The sequence below is a fragment of the Rhododendron vialii genome, chromosome 7a (genome assembly GCF_030253575.1).
Source record: "Rhododendron vialii isolate Sample 1 chromosome 7a, ASM3025357v1".
In the NCBI taxonomy this organism is placed as follows: Eukaryota; Viridiplantae; Streptophyta; class Magnoliopsida; order Ericales; family Ericaceae; genus Rhododendron; species Rhododendron vialii.
In genome coordinates this window covers 6,107,603-6,131,221 of record NC_080563.1, presented here as the reverse complement: position 1 = coordinate 6,131,221, position 23,619 = coordinate 6,107,603, and the positions used below count along the sequence as shown (strand labels likewise).

At 37.0% G+C, this 23,619-nt stretch overlaps 1 protein-coding gene and 1 long non-coding RNA gene across 2 annotated transcripts; one reads left to right on the top strand and one right to left on the bottom strand.

Moving 5' to 3' along the window:
• Positions 1-13,944: 13,944 nt before the first annotated feature.
• Positions 13,945-18,739, top strand: LOC131334279 (uncharacterized). The gene is made up of 2 exons (XM_058369218.1): positions 13,945-16,332; positions 17,791-18,739. The coding sequence occupies exon 2, from the start codon at positions 17,842-17,844 to the stop codon at positions 18,433-18,435; it is 594 nt and encodes a 197-aa protein (XP_058225201.1). The 5' UTR covers positions 13,945-16,332; positions 17,791-17,841; the 3' UTR covers positions 18,436-18,739.
• On the bottom strand, positions 16,327-17,693 carry LOC131334283 (uncharacterized). The gene is made up of 3 exons (XR_009202106.1): positions 17,548-17,693; positions 16,586-16,832; positions 16,327-16,457 (listed from the first exon to the last, which is right to left on the bottom strand). It is a non-coding gene; the product is annotated as an uncharacterized LOC131334283 (long non-coding RNA).
• Positions 18,740-23,619: the final 4,880 nt, after the last annotated feature.

The following is a 23,619-nucleotide window of genomic DNA, read 5'->3' as shown; positions in this document are numbered from 1 at the left end:
AAACTAATGAGATAACCAAGATTAAGAGTAATCAATCTGGTTCAAATATAGCCAGATTCATTAGAAAACATTATTTGGAGACAGCTGTATTCCTTACTTTTTATAATCATGTATATCTCAATGTCTCGTGCCACTTTTTAATTAATTAGTTGGAGATAGATTCCTTAAATTGTCTTTCGAGACCATTCCAACTATAACATTCATAAGATTGAGAATTAAGAACCAGATCAGAAGTTACAATGGGAGGACTTCTTGACCTGGGAATTATCTTGCTGACAAGTACGTATGTGTACTATTCAAATAGTCTTGGTCTCTCTTTTTGGTTTCATTTAATTGAGAATGATGGTTTGGTGTTTAATGAGAGAATATTATCAACTTATTGTTGAACGAGGGAATCGAAAAGGACCGAATGAAATTCATTTCCCACTGAATTAATAGGTCCCCACTTTATTAGCTGGTAACAAACAAGGGCCTCATACGTTGTTATTGAAACTGACTGCAGGAGTCTTCACTGAAAGTCTGCTAAAATAAACAAACGAAATGTCTCAAATGCACATTGAATGAGCTTATCCCCACACATAGTCATTCTCGTATTTGAGAAGGATTGTGTGTGAAATTTTTTTGCTCAAATCCAATATTGGAAGACTCCGCACTTCATTAATTTGTTTGTTTGTTTGTTTGATTGATTGAAGATTCGTCCATTTGGATTGGAGAAGCCAGTAAATGTTTTTTTTTTTTGTGGAAATTAGTATTTTGCGAGACTTGATTTAAGAGAGAGTTTTGGTTAAGAGTTTTTTATTGCACTTTTGGTGAGAGAATTTATAATAAATAGCCATACACTATAATATTGCATCATTATAATGTATGACCTATAATGACTTGCGCCAACTGACATGCTAACCAAGGATGGAACAAAGGAGGTCTAATGGCAGCGACCGCCATGACAAGAATTTTAAAAAATGCAATTATTATATGTGATAATTTTTTTTTATCCCTAACTTTGTAGTCTCGTCACTGCTAGGTTTTTTTTCTTATTTTTTATTATATACTAGTAATAAATCTTATATTTTTTTTAATGAAAGGAGATCCAAAAAAGTATTTCAAAAATAAATTCAATGGGCAAAGTGAAATAATATAAATGATGATGTGTAATTAAGAAAAAAATATTCCACACTCTAACACTAAAACAACTTAACCTAAAAAAATTAAAGAAATTTAATTATTATGCCATTATCGATGTCCAAAATTAAAATTAGTCTTCTTTTGTACTCCATGTGTAAATGACAAACATCATTTAGTTTAGTTTTTGTTATGTTTTTTTAATTTTTTCTGGAGCTGATGACTATTAATATTGAAATATAATTTTTTTAATTTTTTTAGTATACATTTCGCCACTGCTAGGGTAAAATCTTAGTTCCGTCCTTGTATATAAACAAGAGTAGTCAGTGAGGTGTATCGTTTATGAGGGTACAATAATGTTAATGAACATGATTTTAAAAATTAATGGTAGTACCAACCACCTCAAATTTAGCTGGAAGAATTAATTGGGGTTCTTTTTGAAGAAGATTGATTAATCTTTATGGTGTAACAAGATAACAACTAACAAGGACAGATAGATAACCTTGGTTCCTTGACCAGGAATGTATGGTGGTAACTGGACGGGGATCTTTTGGTTTTTGGGTTTTTTTTTTAATTTTTATCGGCAGAAGAAATTTGTGTGGATATATAACTCGATCGATAATGGTTTCATAGAGAAAGGACTGAAATATGAGCATAAAAACTATATATGTGTGTGTATATATATATGCACCTCAAAATGCGCACACGCACACACCTATGTCCTACCCGATCAAATTCTAGAATAAGAACGCAAGAGGTGAATTAGAGAACACATTGAACACAAATTGTATGAAAACTGTAAAAAAAAGAAAAAAAGAAAAAAAAAAGCACCCAATAATAACATACGAAATTGGACCATTTGGAAGTTCAACTCTTCTTCCCCTGTTTCTGTAAACATGAAACCATGTAGAATGAGGTAAATATTGACACAAAACACAGAAAATAAGGGTAGGAGAGTGTCGCTAAACCTGACAGGTTTTCTAAGAAAACCCCTCCATACAGAAAAACAATAAGTTGAGGAGCACATAGTCGACCAAGGGGGCATACCGTATTTGTGAATGCTATTGGTATGATCTCGTGGTTTGTGGTAAATTTCTTCGTCTCGAGTTATTGTGACGAAAAAGGAGAATATTTTACTTTTGTATTTTTGTTGTATTTTCCTTATTTAGTTGAATTAATTTTCATTATGATCTCCGAATTTTTTTTTATTATTCCAAGTTATGACATCGTCTAGGTTTCTATTCATTTTGAATAGAACGTTTGTTAGGTGCAACTGATCTCCTACCTAATAATAATGAGATATCGCAGAGCAAGTAGGATTTTATTATTTTATATACTGGGTTAGGATATAATGATTGCTTTAAACTTGTATCTAAAATTTAATCCTGTGGTATTTTCTAGCATGGCTAAACAATTTGAAGTTTTAAAATTCCAATCTGTCGAACGTACCACACGAATTTCCAAAGTGGCAGTTGAAGTTGGAAATAATCCTAATTCCCTAACTACTTCATTGAACATCAGGGCTTGTTCAGTTGTTCAGATTAGATAATGATTAGATGGCTGTAATCACTAGTATTGCAATTTGCAACTAACCCCTGACTTATCTCTATGAAATTTAGCGAGATGTTTAGTTAGTGATTTTTTATTGTGATCAAAACTTTTGATATTTGGATTGATCTCAAGAAAAAGAATTACAAATGTAATGGGCTTGAAGACGAAATAGTAATCCAGAAAAGTTTGACTCAAAACTAACAAACGCGAAAACAATTTAAATAAAGACAAAACTCAAAAAGTCCAAAAAGCTCCAAAAGCTCTTAGAGGAACAACGCCTTGGGGTCTGTTTGATTAGCGAGGAAAATATAATGGAAAGTGACAATGATAGAAAGCGAAGTGAAAGAAAAGAAAAAGAAAATGTAATTTTTTTCTCTAATTGGTTTGATTAGGATGAAAGTTTTGCAAGAAAATAATAGAGAAAATAAAATATCATTATTTGAAAAAGAGGAAAGTTGCCCAAATTAGAAGAGAAAAGGTGAAGGGAAGAGGGTAAAGAGAGAAGTTAGAGTAATTATTGTTGATTTTCTCGAGATAATAAAATTTCCCTGCACATATTATGAGAAAAAGTAAGGCAAGCTCTCAAGCTTTAAAGGGTTATACTGGAAAATTCACTTTCTACCACTTTTTAGGATAATATTGCTACGTGAGCAGAAAAAAAGTATTTTTTTCTCTTTCTTGCATTTTCTATCATTATCTCACTAATCAAACGGACCCTTAAGGTGGTAAAGAAAAAGAGAAAAAATTGAAAAAGACACGAACACAAAATAAGTGGGATTTGCAATTTTTTTTTTTAAGTAGAAAAGATTAATGCCTAATACCTAAATCCCCAAACTAAAGAAGATCAGTGTTAAAATCATATTGGTTTTTCTCAAGGGAATGGTGCTTAGGCCCACTAGCCCATAGGCCAAGGCCCCATGGTGTATGAGAGGTCTTTGCCACTGAGGAATTTTTGGGGGCGGAGCGAGCGGGCACCACGTGGTGTACGAGTAGCACATTCTGGCCATCCATTTTGGTTTTGGATGGTTCGGATTTGGAGAGAGAGAGAGGAGAGAGAGTAGTGGAGTGAGAGGAGAGAGAGTTTCAATCTTGGCTGTCCAACACACGTTTGGACGGCCAAAACGTGCTCTGCACGGGCACCACGTGAGCATGGCCACGTCGTACCCACCTAACACCCAAACATTTCTCTTTGTCAACTAGATTATGAATTTTTTCTCAAATTTGTTCTTTCGTTTTGGATTTTGCAAGCTATTCTACCTTGTGGAGTAATTAACAACGACCCATTTATGTTGTGACTCATTGGATCTACATCCATCTTGGATGACATGTCTTCGATTGGACCAAAAAAGAAATTCGTTGAGGTGTGCATAAGCTGTCTGAACACCAACTGTCAAAGAAAAAAAACCCATTAATATTCTGGTCATTGGATCTATCAATAGAACATGTTATCCTACCCCAGTTGCATCGTTTTAATCTGACAAGATACAGAACCATAAATTTCAGTACACATTTGAGGTTGTTCTTTGATCTACTGTCATACTGACAATCATGTGGGCATGGATTGCTGTTGGGCTGAGAAAACAAGAAGGGCCTGCAATGGGCCACTTGTTCGCCACTCTTCATTGAATGAAGGGAATCCTGTAATTCAAGACATGTCATATGGTAATGGCATTTTGAAACTTGAAATGGGTGTCTTTCTGGTATTCAATGATAAGGTCAAGTCATGTGAGTATAAAAGCGAAACGTTTATATTGAAAAAAAAAAAAAAAAGACAGGTAAAAATGTCTTTCGTATATAATGATAAATAACAAGTAATCAACGTTTGTGTTTGTTGACCACATGAGCTAACCCAGTGGTAATTTCGGCTTTTGCATGTTTGGCTCGTACTGAGAAAGTTTTGGTTCGTATTCCTGCCTGTCTCTTGCACTAATATAGTGATATTATCCTGATATACCAAAAGAAAATCGGGTTTGTGGCTTTGATCACATTTTGACTTTTAAAGATAAAGGAAGTGCATGCATATCATGAATTCACAAAACGAGAACCAAGAGGGTGAGAGTAATGTTCTGAAATTAGTAGGCAAAGCAGAGAAAGTGCCATGTTTCTTTCATGTGAGTGTTGTCCCCCTTATCCATACCCATGTGCGTTTATGTCACATTTCCTCTCACTATGCTTTTACTATTCCCTCAAATTAGCATATGGTGGCTTTTATTCCTGAATCCAGAGGAGTACTTGGTTGGGACCCTTCCACTCTTCTTTTTTTTTTATGCAGAGTGTTTCGAGCCAGATTGCACGTATCTCTGATTAATCCCTACAGTCCTCTCGTCCATAGTTGTTTTGCACGCTTATGCGTGAGAGTGAGATGACTCCAAAATTTGCTGACAAAAAAAATCGAACTTGATACTTGAAGAAGGAACAAACTCTTAAATCCTAGGCCAAAATTACTTGGCCAACTCTTGGATGGACTCTTCCACTTTGGTTTGGGACAAGTCTCCTCTCAAAAGCTGTGGCTTTTTGTCCATTGCTTGGCTCATAATACTAGTCTTGAGTACTGACATTCATCAAATGCCAATCAATTGATATCTTTGCATCAAATTGGCATTTGGGTGGGACATAAAAACTAAGGTCTGAGTTTCTTGTGGGAGCAAGTGCTATTCTCAATTATTGGCCTAGCTTAATTAAAATGGTAAGAACTTGGGATTTTCTATAATGATCTGTTCCAGCTGACCTACTTAACTTTTAGTCTAATCACGTGGCTCAAAAGGTCAATCTCAAGTTAGTAGTAGTTGGTCGACCTTTACTTATAGTAGTATATTGAATTCTCTTTCAATATTTTCCCAATATGGGATCTTACATTTTCTGCGAGAGTTCTCGGATTGATTTGAATCTCAAGAATTGGGTCACTCCTTAATCTCATTTCTCACTTATTTATTGAGAGTGCTACCGATGGACTCAGGGCCAATAGTTACTCTCTTTTTTTAATGTTAGGCAATGTCATACTTTCTAACCAGTATAACTCGAAGTTTCGTGCTTTTAGACTAGCTTATACGCACTTGGTGTTCCATGTTAGCTCAGTAACGGAGCTCGAGACTTCTCTTAATTATTATGTCTCTCAAGTTTTAATCTGAAAGGTTGGACCAATAACAGAAAAATTTGTAATTGTCCAAATGACGGCACTTATTTTCCCATGTAATGAAATACGTATTCCGTTGAATGATTTTGGGAGCCTGAAATAATCAACAGGCCTAAAATTCTTAGTGGGGCTAACGTAATGGCCCAATAGGATAGGCTTCGGGGATACTGGCTTTTAAGTAACAATTCTTTGGGCTAGCCGCTGTCCAACTTCGATACTTGTGGTTCTTCACTCTTTCTTTGGAACCTCCTTTTTTTTTTTTTGGCATTTGAAAAGGAACTCTCTCTTTGGACTTAAAAGGACCCTTTGTAGCGTAATGATCAGTGGTCTCTCAAGATCCCTACAACAAACCCTACACGTTTGCTGGAAAGTTGTCTGTGCTCAGATGAGTCATCCTCCTTTGCTGTCTTGTTAGCAAATCCTTCAGTTCGGAGATGTTTCTTTCAGCTAGGTTTTGTCTCTATATTTGCTTTATGGTGCCTTTGCAAATGTAGTAGACTTTGGTGGGCTGTTTAATCCTTTCTTTCTAAATCTGTGATTATTGTAACTCTAATTCGTTTGAATTTCTTAATGAAGATATGCCGTTCAAAAAAAAAAAAAAAAGCGCTGAGATTTGACTATTTGTAAAACAAAATACATACATTAATTACTTGGTGACAATTCATGTTACGCTATTTCAATCCAAATCTATTTATTTCTCTTTGCATCATTTAAACGTAATAAATTAGTAGTAAACAAGTAAGTGGAACCAGTCAACCCTAACTCATCCAAAATCTTGCTTTTAGTGCATGTAATTGCCACATGTTAAAATGCCGATTAGTAAAAAAAAATGCCCCACATGGTAATTTGGTGCCTCTAGTATTACTATTAGAACCGTTTTTCCACTTTGGAATTTTGGAAGGGTTCCATAATATTGATCAGTCCCAGGTGGACAAGTTCAAAACGATGGCCTACTTTGTCATTATCTGTTTGGTCACACGCGTAGCTTTATCAATCCTTCTACGGCCACTGACGGGGACCGATCTCACACTGATGGCGACGCGGGGCCACTATGGTCTCGCATGAAAAATTCGAGTTGTGCAATAATTTTTTAAACAAAAATTGTTTGGCTTGTGAAAAATCAACTCAATTCGATGTGTGATCCTGAAATCTAAATGGAAAATGGAAAGATTGAATTGAACACCTACACATCTGATGATTTTTTACGGAGGCGCTCATTTTAAAAAAAATTTATTAACATGCTCGAATTTTCTGTGTGGGATCCATAATAAGCCCCGCGTCGCCGTCGATGCGAGATCGGTAATCCCAGAATCGGTGGCCATAGGATTTTTGATGTAGCTTATCCAAGACTAGTAAAACTTCAGTTTTTCATTCCAGTTCAAAAATACTCCGTATATTTAAAAGAAAAAGTACTGACTTTTTCATATGTATCCGTACGTTTGTTAACCACACAAAACCAACACCACCCCCACCCCCCACCCCACCCCACCCCACCCCCCTTTTTAATTCAGCAGTGCTACGGCCACCGCACCACGCTGTGTGAGGTCCATTCCGGGTCTCGCATGGATGATCCGAGCCGTTCAATAATTTTAGAAAAAAAAACCGAGTGGATATTGCTGAACATTAGCTCGATCCGATATGTGTAGGTGCTCGGATCAACCTTCTCATCTTTCTGTACACCAGAAAATTAATCTTTCTATTTTTTCAGATTTTCCAAAGATGAGAAGGTTGATCCGAGCACCTACAGATATCAGATCGAGCTGATGTTTCACGATGCCCACTCGATTTTTTTTTTAAATTATTGAACGGCTCGGATCATCCATGCGAGACCCGGAGTGGACCCCAGACGGCATGCGGTGGCCGGCCACCGCATTTTGGTGCGGTGGCTGTAGACTTTCTGTTTAAAATTAGACATTTTCGGACTTGTTTACTCAGACGCGGCTTCCTTGGGGTCTAAAGAAACCTCAGTTGTTTAATTACAACCGTTCATCCCAACAATCAGTGGTACAAATTTTTTTTTTTTTTAACCAAAACGATAGGAAACTTTTATTATAACTCAGAGAACTCCAGTACAAGAAATAAGTCGGTTATCTTTTCCCAAGGGAGAAAACAACCAATCAGGAGGCCTAGCTTCCCAAGTTCTAACACCAGGACCTTGCAAACCATGTTTCGCCAAAGCATCTGCTACACCATTAGTCGATCTTCGAACAAACACAACCTCACACTCCCGAACCAAATTTCTTAATCTTCTCACATCTTCCACCACCACCTCCACTTCAGTGGAACACGCTATCTCACCTCGGATACACCTCACCAACTGTTGTGAAAACCCCCTCCATAACGAGCGAATCCAAACCCAGCAAAATGGCAAAATCAAAAGCTGCCCGCCATGCCATAGCTTCTGCACATAAAGGAGTACCCACCACACCCAGATTCAGTGAACGTGCTGCCACAAAAGATCCATTCGAATCCCGTGCCACTATCCCTGCACCTGCCTCTGCCAATCCATCTGATCTGCTTACCCAAGCCCCATCCACATTAAATTTCAGCTTTCCACCCGTCGGTTTCTGCCAACATGGAGCCAACTCCCCACTTCCCATTCTTGGCTGTCTCGACTTCGGAATTTGTTTCCTCATTGCAAGGATAAATTCCTTGGCTTCCTTAACAGCTACTCCCACCATCTGACTGGGGTCCGAATTTGCTCCATTGAATAGAACCTCATTTCTACATTTCCAAATCCTCCACATAATCATCGCTGCCAACGTCAACATATAACCTCCATCATCTGGTCCCTTCCATCTATCAATCAAACTATCAAACCATGCCAAGATCGATGCTTGACCATTCAAAGAGTCTGGTCAATTGAAAATACTTTTGGATGACTAGAATTATGCAAATTGTCCTCTGCAGTCTAAAGTGGACTGCAGCCAAGCCCTTACTTAATACTACCTTCGTCCCATATTGTTTGTCCCCTAAGAAAAGATGTGAAATTTTTCAATAAAAAACTAAAGTACTTCTATGGATAATTTTTTGAATTTGTTTTTTACCAAATTAAAGTATTTGATGAGTTTTTTAGTTTGGTGTAAAAAAGTTTCAAGAATTCTGCAAGGAAGTATTTTATTTTTTGATAAAAAATATAGACGACTTTTCGTAGGGGACAAATAATTTGGGACGGACTGTCGTACGTGGTATGAGATGATACGAATTCAATGTTCTCATGCCGTTGTTTATTTTGATCTGCCTACTATTCTTCCGTTTGACAGGTTTCTTATCTTTAGTACAAAATTATGAGTATAGCTGAAACCAAATTAATTCCAAATATGTGATCTCTTTGTAACATATAGTCCAATTCGATATTGTAGCAGGCCGAAATAACGGCCCCTCATCTCAAACTGAGCATCAAGCCGAACATCCCGCAGGGGACTCGTGTGGGTTTGAACCATGATGGGTCCGATGGGGTTCAGCTCGGCAACCGCCAGTATTCGGCAAAAATTCCACCAAGCTCGGATGGATTTGCCAATGGAGCATGCCGACCCTTTGACGGCCGGATCTCGTGTTCGGATGTGAACAGATGGCTGGATAGTACTGCCAGCTCATCCACGTGGGCGTAACCGCTTTAGCCCTGGTGACAAAAGTGATGTCACCCGAACGGTTACATATTCAGATAAGGATAAGGGCACGTGAGGATGCCAACTCATCCCCTTAGTAGCTACAAAACCCTAATCTGATGATGAGGTGACGTTAGTTGACACGTGCTGTGCACATGTACATTCTTTCTTGGACGACAAGCTAAGGAGAGCTCTATAAATATCCCTTGATAGCAACCCTAGAAAGGTACATCATCTCCTATACTAAAATCCTAGTCCTTTGCTTTCCTCTCGGCACTATACTTATTCTTGCATCGGAAGGCCATTCCGGAGCTCCTTCGGTGTGGTCTGTAGTCGTGCTCTGTGGTGCAGGTCAAGCGAAGGAACCAGGATCAAGCCCAATTGAACCAAAAGGTGCTAGGCGGACGAACCATCCAGATCGGAGCCCCCACAGATACTGAACGGCTCTAAGAGTGAATACCAATTCTTGTTTCTTAATTAGGTTTTTGACATTTCACTTTACCCTATATATTTATCCCTTCCAATGAGTATATATACCACATTTGCAACGACTACGCTAACCTAATTACTAATTTGCAACAAGATAAGCTTAAGAGAAATGATTGAGAACATCACACGGCAGATTGATGGACCAGGATCGAGCCTTTATTCTCTTGGGAAAGTACAATTGTGTTCTTTGTTTTGCTTTCAAGGCAGTGCTTATTAAGTGCATGGTAGACCCATTTTTTAATCCTCAACAAGAAAGCTACAGCCTACAAGCTAGCTAGCAAAAGGAATTTAGCCGCAAAAGTTGGTTTTAGTGGTAAAGGATTGGAATTGAATTTTGCATGCTGTTTGTTCCTTTCTTAGGTTTTAGGTTCGAAGCCTCCTAAGTACTATCAACTTTTTTGGAATAAGTCCGTACATGATTTTGTTTCTGCTTTAATTGAGTCAAAAATTTATCGACGTGCACGTAAATTTGTAAGTTGATCAGAACTCGGAAGCTTCAACTTTATAAAAAAAGTCAACGACTCGATTCCGTTAAATTCACGTTGCCGGATGGATTTTTGGTGGTTGTATTTAGCTTCTGAGATGGGTGTTTTTGACTTTTGTGGGTAATTTATTAAGATATATCGCTACCTACTGTAACATTTCCAATTAATCCATTGGTCGTTTTAAACGTACGCAATTGTGATGACTACGAATTAAAGCAAGATATATACTATAATCCACCATTAAAGTACTTTAAATGACAAATTAGTTCATGTGGTGTTCAAGAAAACATCACCAATTCAAGTAAAATATGGAAGATGATGATTCTTGATCATTATATATGGCTTAATAATTACCTTACCAAGGAATATTGAACCTGACGCAGGGGTGGCCGTGGCCTACATAGAGCGTTAATATTGCGCACCGCAACCCAAGAAAATAAGAAAAAAACGGGTTAGTTCTAACTTGGCGGAATTTCGTGGAAGCTATAGTTCCAAAAGCCATTACACATCTAACTTCAGAAACCAACATAATGTTTTAATTAATTACATGGCATTTCACAATTTCATATAACGATTTAGATAATTAGATCCCACTTGAAATGTAAAATATCTACAACCCTTGGTACGGTAATTAATTCCGATTTTTTGGAGCCGACCATTCACATATCGCAGAGATTTATGTACCACTTGGATCGAAATCTCAAATGTCTTCTGTACCCTTGGTACGAAAAAATTCCAAATGTGGGCTTCAATTCTTTTACAAGTCCAACTTTCTCTTTCTGTTTTTCCAAGGAATCTCAAAATTTGGTCCGAAAGAGTACAACAAATTCCACTAAGCAATGACGACGTGTTCCGTAATTAGGACGCTATTATTATTGTTATCATTTGTTGGTCCATTAATCATGATCTTGTGCATTTCTTTTGGAAGGGATTCGCTCTCATCATTCATTCAACCACTAAAGAGAAGTTGAATAGTAGTAGTAAATACTAATCTCTAGGGGGGCCAATCTAGTGAACTCGACATCACCCCATATTATAAACTCTGTATCGTTTACTCGTCAGCTTTCCAATGGCATTGAAGTATAAATTTCAAATCCACATGGGCATTGAAAATTTTGCTTCAAAAAATGTAAGAAAAATTTATTTTTTTTAAATCGGATTGTGGTAATCATAAACACTATATCCGGGATTTACATTTTTATGTTATTCAATCCAAATAACAATCTAATTTTGATTTTTTGGGTCCTTGTAATTTTCTTTTGTATGACTTTAATTATAAGTGAGCAACAAAACATAAGGTTGGGTTAGGGCAACCCAAAAGTCGGGGCCGGTACTAAATGGGGGCTTACTTGCAGGAGAAACAACAATAGTACTATTGATGTGGGTTCCTTCATTCCTTGTAGTATGAATTTGGACTATAGAGAGCTGCTTGTACGATTTGGTTCGTTCAAAAGTGTTTTTAGTAGCAAAGATTTACTAAAAAATTGTAATTGGTAAGAGTTAATTTGTTCTCGTCGGGTGAGAATCTTTTATAAATTTGGATTACTTATTATCGAGATCGACGACTGAAATGCGAATGTTTATTGCAATATATCTACTGTTGTTGGCGTTTTTTTCAATGAAAAAAATTAGCTCACGTAAGGGTTGGCCATGTCTTGTACGGTACTTGCAACCATTTTCTTATAAAAAAAATGGTTTAGGTAAATCAGGTTTTATTTTATTTGGTTTGGATGTGATAATTCCACTACAAGAAATTACACAATTCCCGACTAAATTTTATTTTGTCGGCAACAGTTATGAAATTGGCGACTAGCTACCATTTGGTCGGAAAATAGAAAAATATCACCGACTAATTATTTTTTGGTCACTGAATAACTATTTTTCCCGACTAAATTTTTTTTTAGTTGGTAAGATTGTGGCGCGAAGGAAGAAATTTCACGGGTGACGGGGGATTTTTTTGGCCGACTAAAGCTTAGTCGGTAATTTATGGAAATAATGCCGACTAAAATAAATTTAGTCGGTAAAATTTTTTTTGTCAGACTAAAAGTGAATTTAGTTGGGAAATATAATAAATAATGCCGACTCAAATAAATTTAGTCGGTAAAATTTTTTTTTGTCCGACTAAAAGTGAATTTAGTTGGGAAATATAATAAATAATGCCGACTAAAATAAATTTAATCGGTAAAATTTTTTTTTGTCCGACTATAATTCACTTGGGAAATATAATAAATAATGCTGACTAAAATCAATTTAGTCGGTAAAGTTTTTTTTTGTCCGACTAAAAGTGAATTTAGTCGGGAAATATAATTATTTCTAATTTAATAAAGTAGAAAATGAAATTATATTTTCCGACCAAAATGTATTTTAGTCGGGTAATGTCATTTAATCCGAATTAAAAAATCAAATAATTTCCCAACTAATATATTTAGTCATAGAATATCAATTTTTTCCTTTTCTAAAAATTTCAATGAAAGAAAATATTTGTTCGAACAACATTGAGCACGATGCAACCTTTCCGATCACTACCGCTCATTTTTTTTTCCTTTTTAATCATAAGACTCTCATAAAATTTTGGCTCGATCAGGCTTAGGAAACCCCTGTATCGGGACAAAAATTCTTAAATGTAAAGAATTTTGTTGTTCAATTCATTGTCTATCCATATGCGGTTAACTTTATTCTTGGTATGAATGTTCAAATTCGTATTACGTTAAAGATAGATGATTTCGATGGTGAAAAAATACCTCAGGCGGGGCTCGGTTAGTTCACTATAACCCTTAAACGTCTCCGAACACATTAAATGCTTTCGATAATGTGGTCGCCATTATCAAATGATCTCCGATTTTAGTGACAATTCAATAATAAGTAAGACATTAAATTCTAATGGTTCAGATCGATCATTATAAAAAATAACTCGGTAGTTACCTTAACTATATATATGTTTGACTTATTCGATAGTTAACTAATTCTTATGTTGTAATTGTTATTGCAATAGCCACAAGATCGCGAGACAATCTTGACGATCAAGATCATTGATTTTCTTGTACTTGTTGAATTATTCATTCCCGTAAATTTGCGGCTCGATTAGGTTTAGAATATCCTTTTATCTAGACGTGAATTCATTAGAAAAATAGTATTTTTTGTTTGATCAATTGTCTAACGGAAAACGATCAACTGTAATATTAGTAAGAATGATCTAACTGATAATATTAGAGAAAATAAATGGTTCTGATCACGCAAAAAAATCTCAAATGGGGCTCGGGTGGTGTGTTATAAGACTTTAATGTTTTTGAATGTGGTATAAGTCATTCCGACTCAAGAATTATCTCCGACTAAATATTTAGTCGGCCAAGACAAAAATTACAGACTAATTAAATTTTGGTTGGGAACGATACGTGTTTTTGCGCCAATCTAAAATTTTCACGAAAAAAATTGTGGGATTTATCTGATTCCCGACTAACTATTTAGTCGGCAAGTCTTTTATAATACAAAACGGCACCGTTGCACCCTATCGTACCCATCCGGCTCTACACTTTCCCCATCTTCCTCACATCGTCATTCAGTTCACACCCCAGACGAAAACCCAGACGCTGTCCCTCTCTCCAGACGTGGTTGCTCAACCCACCTCTCCAGCCGCGGTCTCCACCGCTCAGCACCGCCGCCGCTGCCACACCCCAGACGAAAACCCCTCTCTCCTCTGACTGTGGTCTCAGATCCTCGTACTCCTGTCAATCAAACCCCCGACGAAAACCCCTCTCCTCCGACTTTGCTTCTCCAGCCGTGGTCGAGCCGCTGTGTCTCTCTCTCGCTCGCTCCTGCTAGGTACTCATTCTTTCTCTCTCTCTCCCCGCTACAATCTTGGTTTTCAGTGCTCCAAATGAACAAATTGATTTGGGTTTTTAGTGCTCCAAACGAAAAAATCAATTTGGATTTTTTGGGTTTTCTAATTTGGTGGCTGGGTTTTCAGTTCTAGTTTCTGATTAGAAGGTGGGAGTATGGTTGAAGTTTTGACAGTGGCTGTACAGAAATGTACGATATACGATAGTTTTTTTTTTTCTGATTTGGATGTGTGAAATTGATTTTGTGATATTGATTTCTTTTTAAAGGAGTTTTGGGATTTGATTAGGCATTTGATTAGGTTGTATTTTTGACTAATCAAAATAGAATTTTGGTGTTTTGACTGACGTTGGCCAAGACGGTTACCGCATGTGCCGAGCAGGAGCGAACCGGAGGACCACGCCTAGACCCACTGATCGTTAACCATACCCCCCACAATATATACTCAGTTGGGAGTTGGCCATTGGAATTCATGCATTATCTGACCTATTATTTGAGCCTAAACAAAAATGGTACAACATCGAAAACTTATAACATGAGGCTTAGATTAGTATTGGCCGTTCAAGTTGTAGTCCATGACTATGAGCCTTAACCTGAAATTTATGCTTTATAAAGCACACTAAAAGCTTCTCACATTATAGGATAATCTGGCCTGGAAACAATCATCAGTGTTTAGACTTTGGAGTATGGAGGCATGTTCACATTATAGGAGCCTTTTGTATATATGGATTTCGCGAGATGTCTAGACTGACCCATAAAAGCTAGCCATAAGGTTGGGCTAAGGCAACCAAAAGTTGGGGCCGGTACTAAATGGGGGCTTACTTGCAGGAGAAACAACAATAGTACTATTGATGTGGGTTCCTTCATTCCTTGTAGTATGAATTTGGACTATAGAGAGCTGCTTGTACGATTTGGTTCGTTCAAAAGTGTTTTTAGTAGCAAAGATTTACTAAAAAATTGTAATTGGTAAGAGTTAATTTGTTCTCGTCGGGTGAGAATCTTTTATAAATTTGGATTACTAATTATCGAGATCGACGACTGAAATGCGAATGTTTATTGCAATATATCTACTGTTGTTGGCGTTTTTTTCAATGAAAAAAATTAGCTCACGTAAGGGTTGGCCATGTCTTGTACGGTACTTGCAACCATTTTCTTATAAAAAAAATGGTTTAGGTAAATCAGGTTTTATTTTATTTGGTTTGGATGTGATAATTCAGGCGTACGCAATCCATGTCCCCATTCGTTTGTTAGGAGATGCACATCAAGTGGTTCAAAATTAGTGATGCCATGCAGATTGCTTGATAGACAACAAAGAAGAAAAATAGTTTTTTGATCATTAAGAAGAAAAATAGTTAAAAACTGATTATCCTGTCGCTAGCTGCTTTTCTAATGATTTTGATGGTACACGTTTTAAAAAATTTAGGATGAGTATATTAGAAGGTAATGAAAGTTCAATACGCATTCCTGATGTGCACACTAGTCTAACGCACACGTCTTTTAATTAAAGAAAATACTTATTCCCTCCGTTCCAAAATATTTGTCCGGTCCACAAAACGGAATGTTAAAAATAATACAATTTTTGCAAAAAAAATTAAAAGTTTTTTAACAACTTACTAGATATCAATGAGTATTTTTAATTTGTGAAAAATGCTTGAATTTTTTCTTGAAAAAATTGCATTATTTTTAACACTCCATTTTGCGGACCGGACAAGCATTTTGGGACGGAGGGAGTATAAACTCTCAGTAGTCTCACCTTATATAATCTATATTATAAAACAGAGCAGACTTTTGTCTACTCATACAAACATGAGCACCCCTCCAGCCGTTGGATCGCAAATTCAATAGGTTATCTAGGATCGTTGGATTGAAAAACCGATTACGATCATTGTATTTTTCTCCATTGTGCTTCCTCTCTCCACCGTGTTTCCTGTCTTCCTCCAAAGTTACTCTCCCGCTCTCTCCTTCCCTCCCTCTCCCTTTCCTCTCTCTCTCTCCCACTCCTCTGCTCCTGTTGCCACACCACCACCCAACCCAGCGACCACTCTCCAGCCGTTGTCAACGCCATTTCCGAAAACCCCAGCGACCACAAGGACGTTGCCCACGATTGAAACAGGTAAACCATTCATTCTCGCCCTAATAATCTTCCTTATTTTTTGACGTTACTTTGATCCTAATAAAAATCTGTTTACCCTCTTTACTGCATTTAATAAAAATCTGTTTACCCTCTTTGCTTTCCAACTGTAATTGGAAAATTTGGCTTAAAAAACATAATGCTTCAGTGGCTTCCTCGTGTTCGATGGAATGCTGCAATTAGGTTCTTATTCTTCCCTCAATTGCTTTCCAAGTATTTGATAAAATCTCCCAACTGTAATTGGAAAATTTGGCTTAAAAAACATAATGCTTCAGTGGCTTCCACGTGTTCGATGGAATGCTTCAATTAGGATCCCAGTATAGTTTAACAGAAGGGATTGAGTTTAACATAACTGGCCGTACCTTTATAAGACTGTAATTGTCTGGAATGCCACGAAGATAAATATAGTTAACAATTTTCCTCACTAGATAAGATGTTGTCATTACTTTTCTACAAAATTGACCATTAGATTGTGAGAGACACTCGACTGCCCCTGGCAGATGGGAAAAGTGTAAAATCCCTTTGTTAATTTTGGTTCTAGCTTGAGAGAGAGAAATGAAGAAACCACAAATGATGAAACATAATTCTGACCTCCCCTTTTTTTTTTTTTTTTATCTTCATACAATAGCAGAAAGTACCATAAAAATAAAGCACTAGCCATCAAGGAGTAGAAAGTGAGAACAATCTTGGGTAAGAAGATAAAGTGAGAACAATCTAAGATTGTGTCATGTGAACTGAAACTTAGCAACAAAAAAAAATTCACATTGATATTTTTTTGAAATATTCTAGAAGCCCAAGTCGAGCCCAAGAAATAAGCTCAAATATAAATGATATTTTTGGAGGAGTCTTAATATCGAGCTTCTAGATACTAGAAGTTCTTTGTCAAAATATCTAAATTTGTTAGAGCACATGTATAAATCTAGAATTTTCTGTGTAGAAATATTTTGTAAGAAATATCTTCAGACTAGAATCATCCATATAGTAGTATAAATATTAAATAGAGGTGAGTTTAGTCATTTTTGTACCAAGTCAAAAACATTTGAATTCTATTGTAATACAAGTATCCCTCCCTCCATCATTGTCTTAAACATTTCTTCATCTTCCAAATACTAAAAACCTCCTCTTCTTCCAGCACAACAAAAGTACCCCTCCTTCCATCGGCCTTAAACATTTCTTCATCTTCCAAATAGTAAAAACTAGCGTTTAACCCGTTCTAGCGTTGTGCCCGTTCGATACACGGGACAATTAATAAAAGTAGGTTTGAACGGGCACAATGCTATAACGTGTTAGTTTTACCCGTGTATAGAACGGGTTAAACGCTAGTATTAAACGGTTCGAATCATCAAAATTCAATCGAGATCTATAAAATGCTTAAACTATGTAAGGGAGTCATTATTCGAAGGGACTGCTTTATCCGGGTGAATTTGTTGATCTTATTAGGAGCATTATTACGACTTACGAGGAAGGTCACGAGTCGCAACCACAAAAACCATGTGGGCCTCGTCCCCGATGGTGTCCGCACCCTCACCACGACCGCCATGTCTTCCCAAAATCGCCATCCCCTCCACAACCACCACCAATTCGGCGGTTCAGAGATGCTTTTTCACCTTGGCCGTCTCAAACAAGTCTCAACGCCCACCACCGCCGCCGCAGGATAAAAATAACCCCTTCGCCAAAAAAAACTTTGGGGGTTCAGGCCTCAGCGTCCTTGCCACTGTCAAATCCAACCCACAAACCAAACCCTTCAACAACCCACCTGCCCAGAATAACACCGCCCCAATCAAAACCAACCCAAAACAACAGCAGCAGGAGGAGGGAAAACCAATTGGGAAAGAAGAGAGAGAGCTGAGTGGTTCGGATGTGTTATTGGCGTTACGAAGAGCCAGCGCTCAGAAAATCAAGACCAAGAAGCGCAGAGAATATCCTCCTCCTTCTTCTTTGTCGTCGTCGTCGACCAAAAAGCGAGTAGCTGCTGCTGAGGTCAATTATGGGGATGTTCGACCCATTTGCGTAAAAAGCGAGTGGATTACTCGTGTGGACGAATTGGAAAAGCGTCTTCAGGAGCTCATGGATGAAGTTCAATGAGTCTTGCCTTTTCCTTGTCTTGTACTTTTACCTTCTGTAGTGGTTTACCTATATAATCTCTCTGGAAATTTTGTTCGATTCATTCCCAATTGTAAATTGCAGACTTGTCTATTCGTTTCGATCCCCGTCCATTGTTTAGAACTTTGATGTGGGGTTTGTGGAGTCATTTACGGTACGAAAAGTGAAGGCAAAGAATTTTCCTTGACATATTCAAGATGCCGAAAACTTTTGGTACCCAGTTGCAGTTGCCCAGTTGGATATGTTCTCCATGAAGTTAATGGGTATGAGAATTAATTTCTCTCTTTGTATTTGGCTAATTTGCTGTGAAATAACCTAAAATATGAGTTTTGGGTAATTTGTGGTGAAAGGACCTGAAAGAGAGTAAAATGGTGAGATTCCTTTTTTTATAGTTGAACGAGGGGGGAAACTGGAGCAGGAAGTCTATCTATGCTAATCTCTACAGGTCCATCCGAGCTGGAATACTCCATCTGTCTTCTTTTCCTTTGGAACTGGAGAAATAGAAATTCTCCTGTTTTATGTCTTGAATGGGAGTTTAATTTATCCCTTCCTGTGATCGTTACGTGGGGTCGGTACGAATGTTGGCTGCAGATACCTATCTAAGTATCAAATTTTCAATTCGAGGACACAAGGAAACGCTAGAATATCTAATGTTTGATATGTGTCATATAGTTTGTTACTAGTATGCTGTTTAATCAGTTATTGGGACTCTTTCATGAATGTTGTTGGAGTTCTATGCATAGCTAAGTTGTTGTCTTACCAAACATGTCTGACACTGATCCTACATTCTTATTCGAGTTTCCAGTGTTCGACATGGATATTTGATCAGTGCGTGCATGAACAGAGCAGAGCCTTCCTGATTCCAAAATTTCATTTTATGGAAAGTCAACTAAGAACAAACAAAGCAGAAGAAAATTATTGCACAGTGTTGGCTGCTACTCATTTTCATGATCTAAACATTAGATAGATGGCCAGTGCTCATTTGCGCGACTACCACATGTTGGTTCTCGTATTCTTAATTCAAGTCAGGCCTAACACGTCAATCGGTTTCGGGTCAGTTTTTGTGCTAAAAATTAAAAGAAACCCCAGTTGCGTCACAGTGTGTTAAATCACTCAGAGGACCGAAGGCTTCTTTATTTTATGGCTAACTGTGAACTCCATCAGCGCATCAAGTGGGGAGACCATGGCATTTCATTTGGTTTCCTGGAAAAAATCAGAGGAAAATGGCAGAGTGCAAGATCACATCGCTTCCATGTTGTCAACGGTCTGCTTCTTGAATATGAGGAATGGAGCATGAATCCAACCATTTCTTTCATTAGAAGTTTTTAACACGTAGATGTCGTAAAAGGCCATGCGGCCGTCTCAATCCTTGTGCAACATACCTTTCTTCGTGTATTCATTTTGTGTATTTTCCGTTGGGTTCTTGAATGAAACAATTCACTCAGAAAATTCAAAGGTAGAACAAATAAATCCCCAACCCACCCTCGAATCAAAAGAGCGAAAGGAGAATAAATCTTGGTATCCATTTAAGGGAGGATAACAACCAGAAAATTATTTTCTAGCCAGAAAGTAATTTAGTTGTACTCAAATCTGGAAAGTACAAGCATCTGGTAGCAGAAGTAGACATTCCTACATCAAATATAATTGGTACCGGAGACATTAAACCACAAAGGCATCCGAACCGCACTGAAAACTGAAACAGTTACAGTAAATAACAAAATACATGATCACAATGGTTCTGAGTTAATAAGTTCCAGTTGTCTTTTTGCTTTGCGTAAAGAGGTTTTGGAAGTGGGGGCAGATGGAATTGGTGAAATTTTTGGGCATAACTAACTCTCAACTACAGGCACTTGTCCCCTAATCCTAGTAAGGTCTATACCTTCTGTTACGATTGGCATCATCACTGCCACCACTAGTTCCTCCCCTTCCTTGGGGTCCACCCGATCCATTGCTCCGGTCATTTCTCCGAGGCCGTGGAAGCGGCATTTGCACTCCAGGCTGCTGTCTGCACAATTCCAAGATCAGTAAAACCACATTATTCCTTCACCACTAGTATACTTAAAATTTTTGAACGTAACTATCGAAAATGAGTCGTCAACTCAATTGCTTCAAAAAATGAGTATTGGCTATGTAACATTGTTGAAAAATTGAGATCAAACCCTAATTAGACGTAGGAATTCTCGAGTCGAATTTTCAGACTTATGGTGAATGAATTTGAGCATTCGGAGGGTCTCTTCAAGCAATCAGGAAGTCTCATTCGTTCATCGGACATGGTTTCATATGCATGCATCGAACGTGGTGTGAGAGCCATTAATTTTTGGTTTCCCGGAAGCTTTTGGTTTTCCCCCATTCATGAAGAGCCATTAATTCCCTGGATTGATGAGAGGTCCCTCGAATGGTTGTGTAATGTGTATATATAGATATGCTATCCCGTTTATTTGTTTTTGATCACCATTTTTTCGGATTCCTTATACTCCAGTAAATTCCAGAGCAGTGTTCTTGCCGTCTTGGTGTGAGAGAGATGCAGGTAAGGTTCGGTCCGCCAAGGCAGTCTCCGATAATATTCTTTGGGTTCACTGGGTGCTGTGGTTCTAGCCCTTTTATCCTGAGAGTAAGACACCAATGCTTTCCAACACCTTTGGAGATTGTGTCAAATACATGACTCTGTTCGCTTGTTAATGTGTTTCTAATTACAATTCCAGTTTATCGTTTATTGAAATTATTCTCTGAATTTTGCCGAGCATACTTCATTTTTCCCCAGCTAGCATTTTCCACTTTCTAGTGAAAGTGAAATTTGGAAAGCATATATCGTACTCCCTCATTCCCATAATGTTTGGCACTTTCACTATTTCAGCCTTATGAAAAAATTAACTATATCTTTTTATCCATAATATTTTTTATAAGCAATATGGATCTTGTTTGATAGAGTTTAATTAGTTCTATTAAACAAAGTTCAAAAAATTGCTTAAAACATTATGGATTGAAAGATATATGCGATTTAAAAATGGCACGCATTCCCGAAAATGCCAAACATTATGGGACGGAGGGAGTATGTAAACTTAATGTTTTTAAGAACTAGTATTAAGAGGATATTGGATTTGGCAGCATGTATGGTAGTATATAACACATAACTTCCTTAAAATAAAGAAATTCATTTTAATTTGGAATAATAAATTGGACGTACGGAGTTATAATTACAAGCATATTAATTTAGTCGGGCAAAGACAATGGCAAATTATATATAGGTGGTGGTTATATTAATTAAGAATGGCTTGTCCTTCAGCTGGAAGCAGCCTAGCCTATTCTCATTAACATAGGACAGACCTATATAAAAAAGAGTAGTCAGTGAGGTGTATCGTTTATGAGGGTACAATAATGTTAATGAAAATGATTTTAAAAATTAATGGTAGTACCAACCACCTCAAATTTAGCTGGAAGAATTAATTGGGGTTCTTTTTGAAGAAGATTGATTAATCTTTATAGTGTAACAAGATAACAACTAACAAGGACAGATAATCTTGGTTCCTTGACCAGGAATGTATGATGGTAACTGGACGGGGATCTTTTGGTTTTTGGGTTTTTTTTTTTTAATTTTTTATCGGTAGAAGAAAATTGTGTGAATATATAACTCGATCGATAATGGTTTCATCGAGAAAGGATTGAAATATGAGCATAAAAACTATATATGTGTGTGTATATATATATGCACCTCAAAATGCGCAAAATGCGCACACGTACACACCTATGTCCTAACCGATCAAATTCTAGAATAAGAACGCAAGAGATGAATTAGAGAACACATTGAACACAAATTGTATGAAAACTGTAAAAAAAAGAAGAAAAAAAAAAGCACCCAATAATAACATCTAGAAATTGGACCATTTGGAAGTTCACCTCTTCTTCCCCTGTTTCTGTAAACATGATACCATGTAGAATGAGGTAAATATTGACAGAAAACACAGAAAATAAGGGTAGGAGAGTGTCGCTAAACCTGATCGGTTTTCTAAGAAAACCCCTCCATACAGAAAAACAATAAGTCGAGGAGCACATAGTCGACCAAGGGGGCATACCGTATTTGTGAATGCTATTGGTATGATCTCGTGGTTTGTGGTAAATTTCTCTGTCTCGAGTTATTGTGACGAAAAAGGAGAATATTTTACTTTTGTATTTTTGTTGTATTTTCCTTATTTAGTTGAATTAATTTTCATTATGATCTCCGAATTTTTTTATATTATTCCAAGTTATGACATCGTCTAAGGTTTCTATTCATTTTGAATAGAACGTTTGTTAGGTGCAACTGATCTCCTACCTAATAATAATGAGATATCGCAGAGCAAGTAGGATTTTATTATTTTATATACTGGGTTAGGATATAATGGTTGCTTAAACTTATATCTAAAATTTAATCCTGTGGTATTTTCTAGCATGGCTAAACAATTTGAAGTTTTAAAATTCCAATCTGTCGAACGTACCACACGAATTTCCAAAGTGGCAGTTGAAGTTGGAAATAATCCTAATTCCCTAACTACTTCATTGAACATCAGGGCTTGTTCAGTTGTTCAGATTAGATAATGATTAGATGGCTGTAATCACTAGTATTGCAATTTGCAACTAACCCCTGACTTATCTCTATGAAATTTAGCGAGATGTTTAGTTAGTGATTTTTTATTGTGATCAAGAAAAAGAATTACAAATGTAACGGGCTTAAGACGAAATAGTAATCCACATAAGTTTGACTCAAAACTAACAAACGCGAAAACAATTTAAATAAAGACAAAACTCAAAAAGTCCAAAAAGCTCCAAAAGCTCTTAGAGGAACAACGCCTTGGGGTCTGTTTGATTAGCGAGGAAAATATAATGGAAAGTGACAATGATAGAAAGCGAAGTGAAAGAAAAGAAAAAGAAAATGTAATTTTTTTCTCTAATTGGTTTGATTAGGATGAAAATTTTGCAAGAAAATAATAGAGAAAATAAAATATCATTATTTGAAAAAGAGGAAAGTTGCCCAAATTAGAAGAGAAAAGGTGAAGGGAAGAGGGTAAAGAGAGAAGTTAGAGTAATTATTGTTGATTTTCTCGAGATAATAAAATTTTCCTGCACATATTATGAGAAAAAGTAAGGTAAGCTCTCAAGCTTTAAAGGGTTATATGGGAAAATTCACTTTCT

Coding starts and splice junctions, on each gene's coding strand:
- LOC131334279 (XM_058369218.1), top strand. CDS start 17,842: ATGTGGGCCTCGTCCCCGATGGTGTCCGCACCCTCACCACGACCGCCA.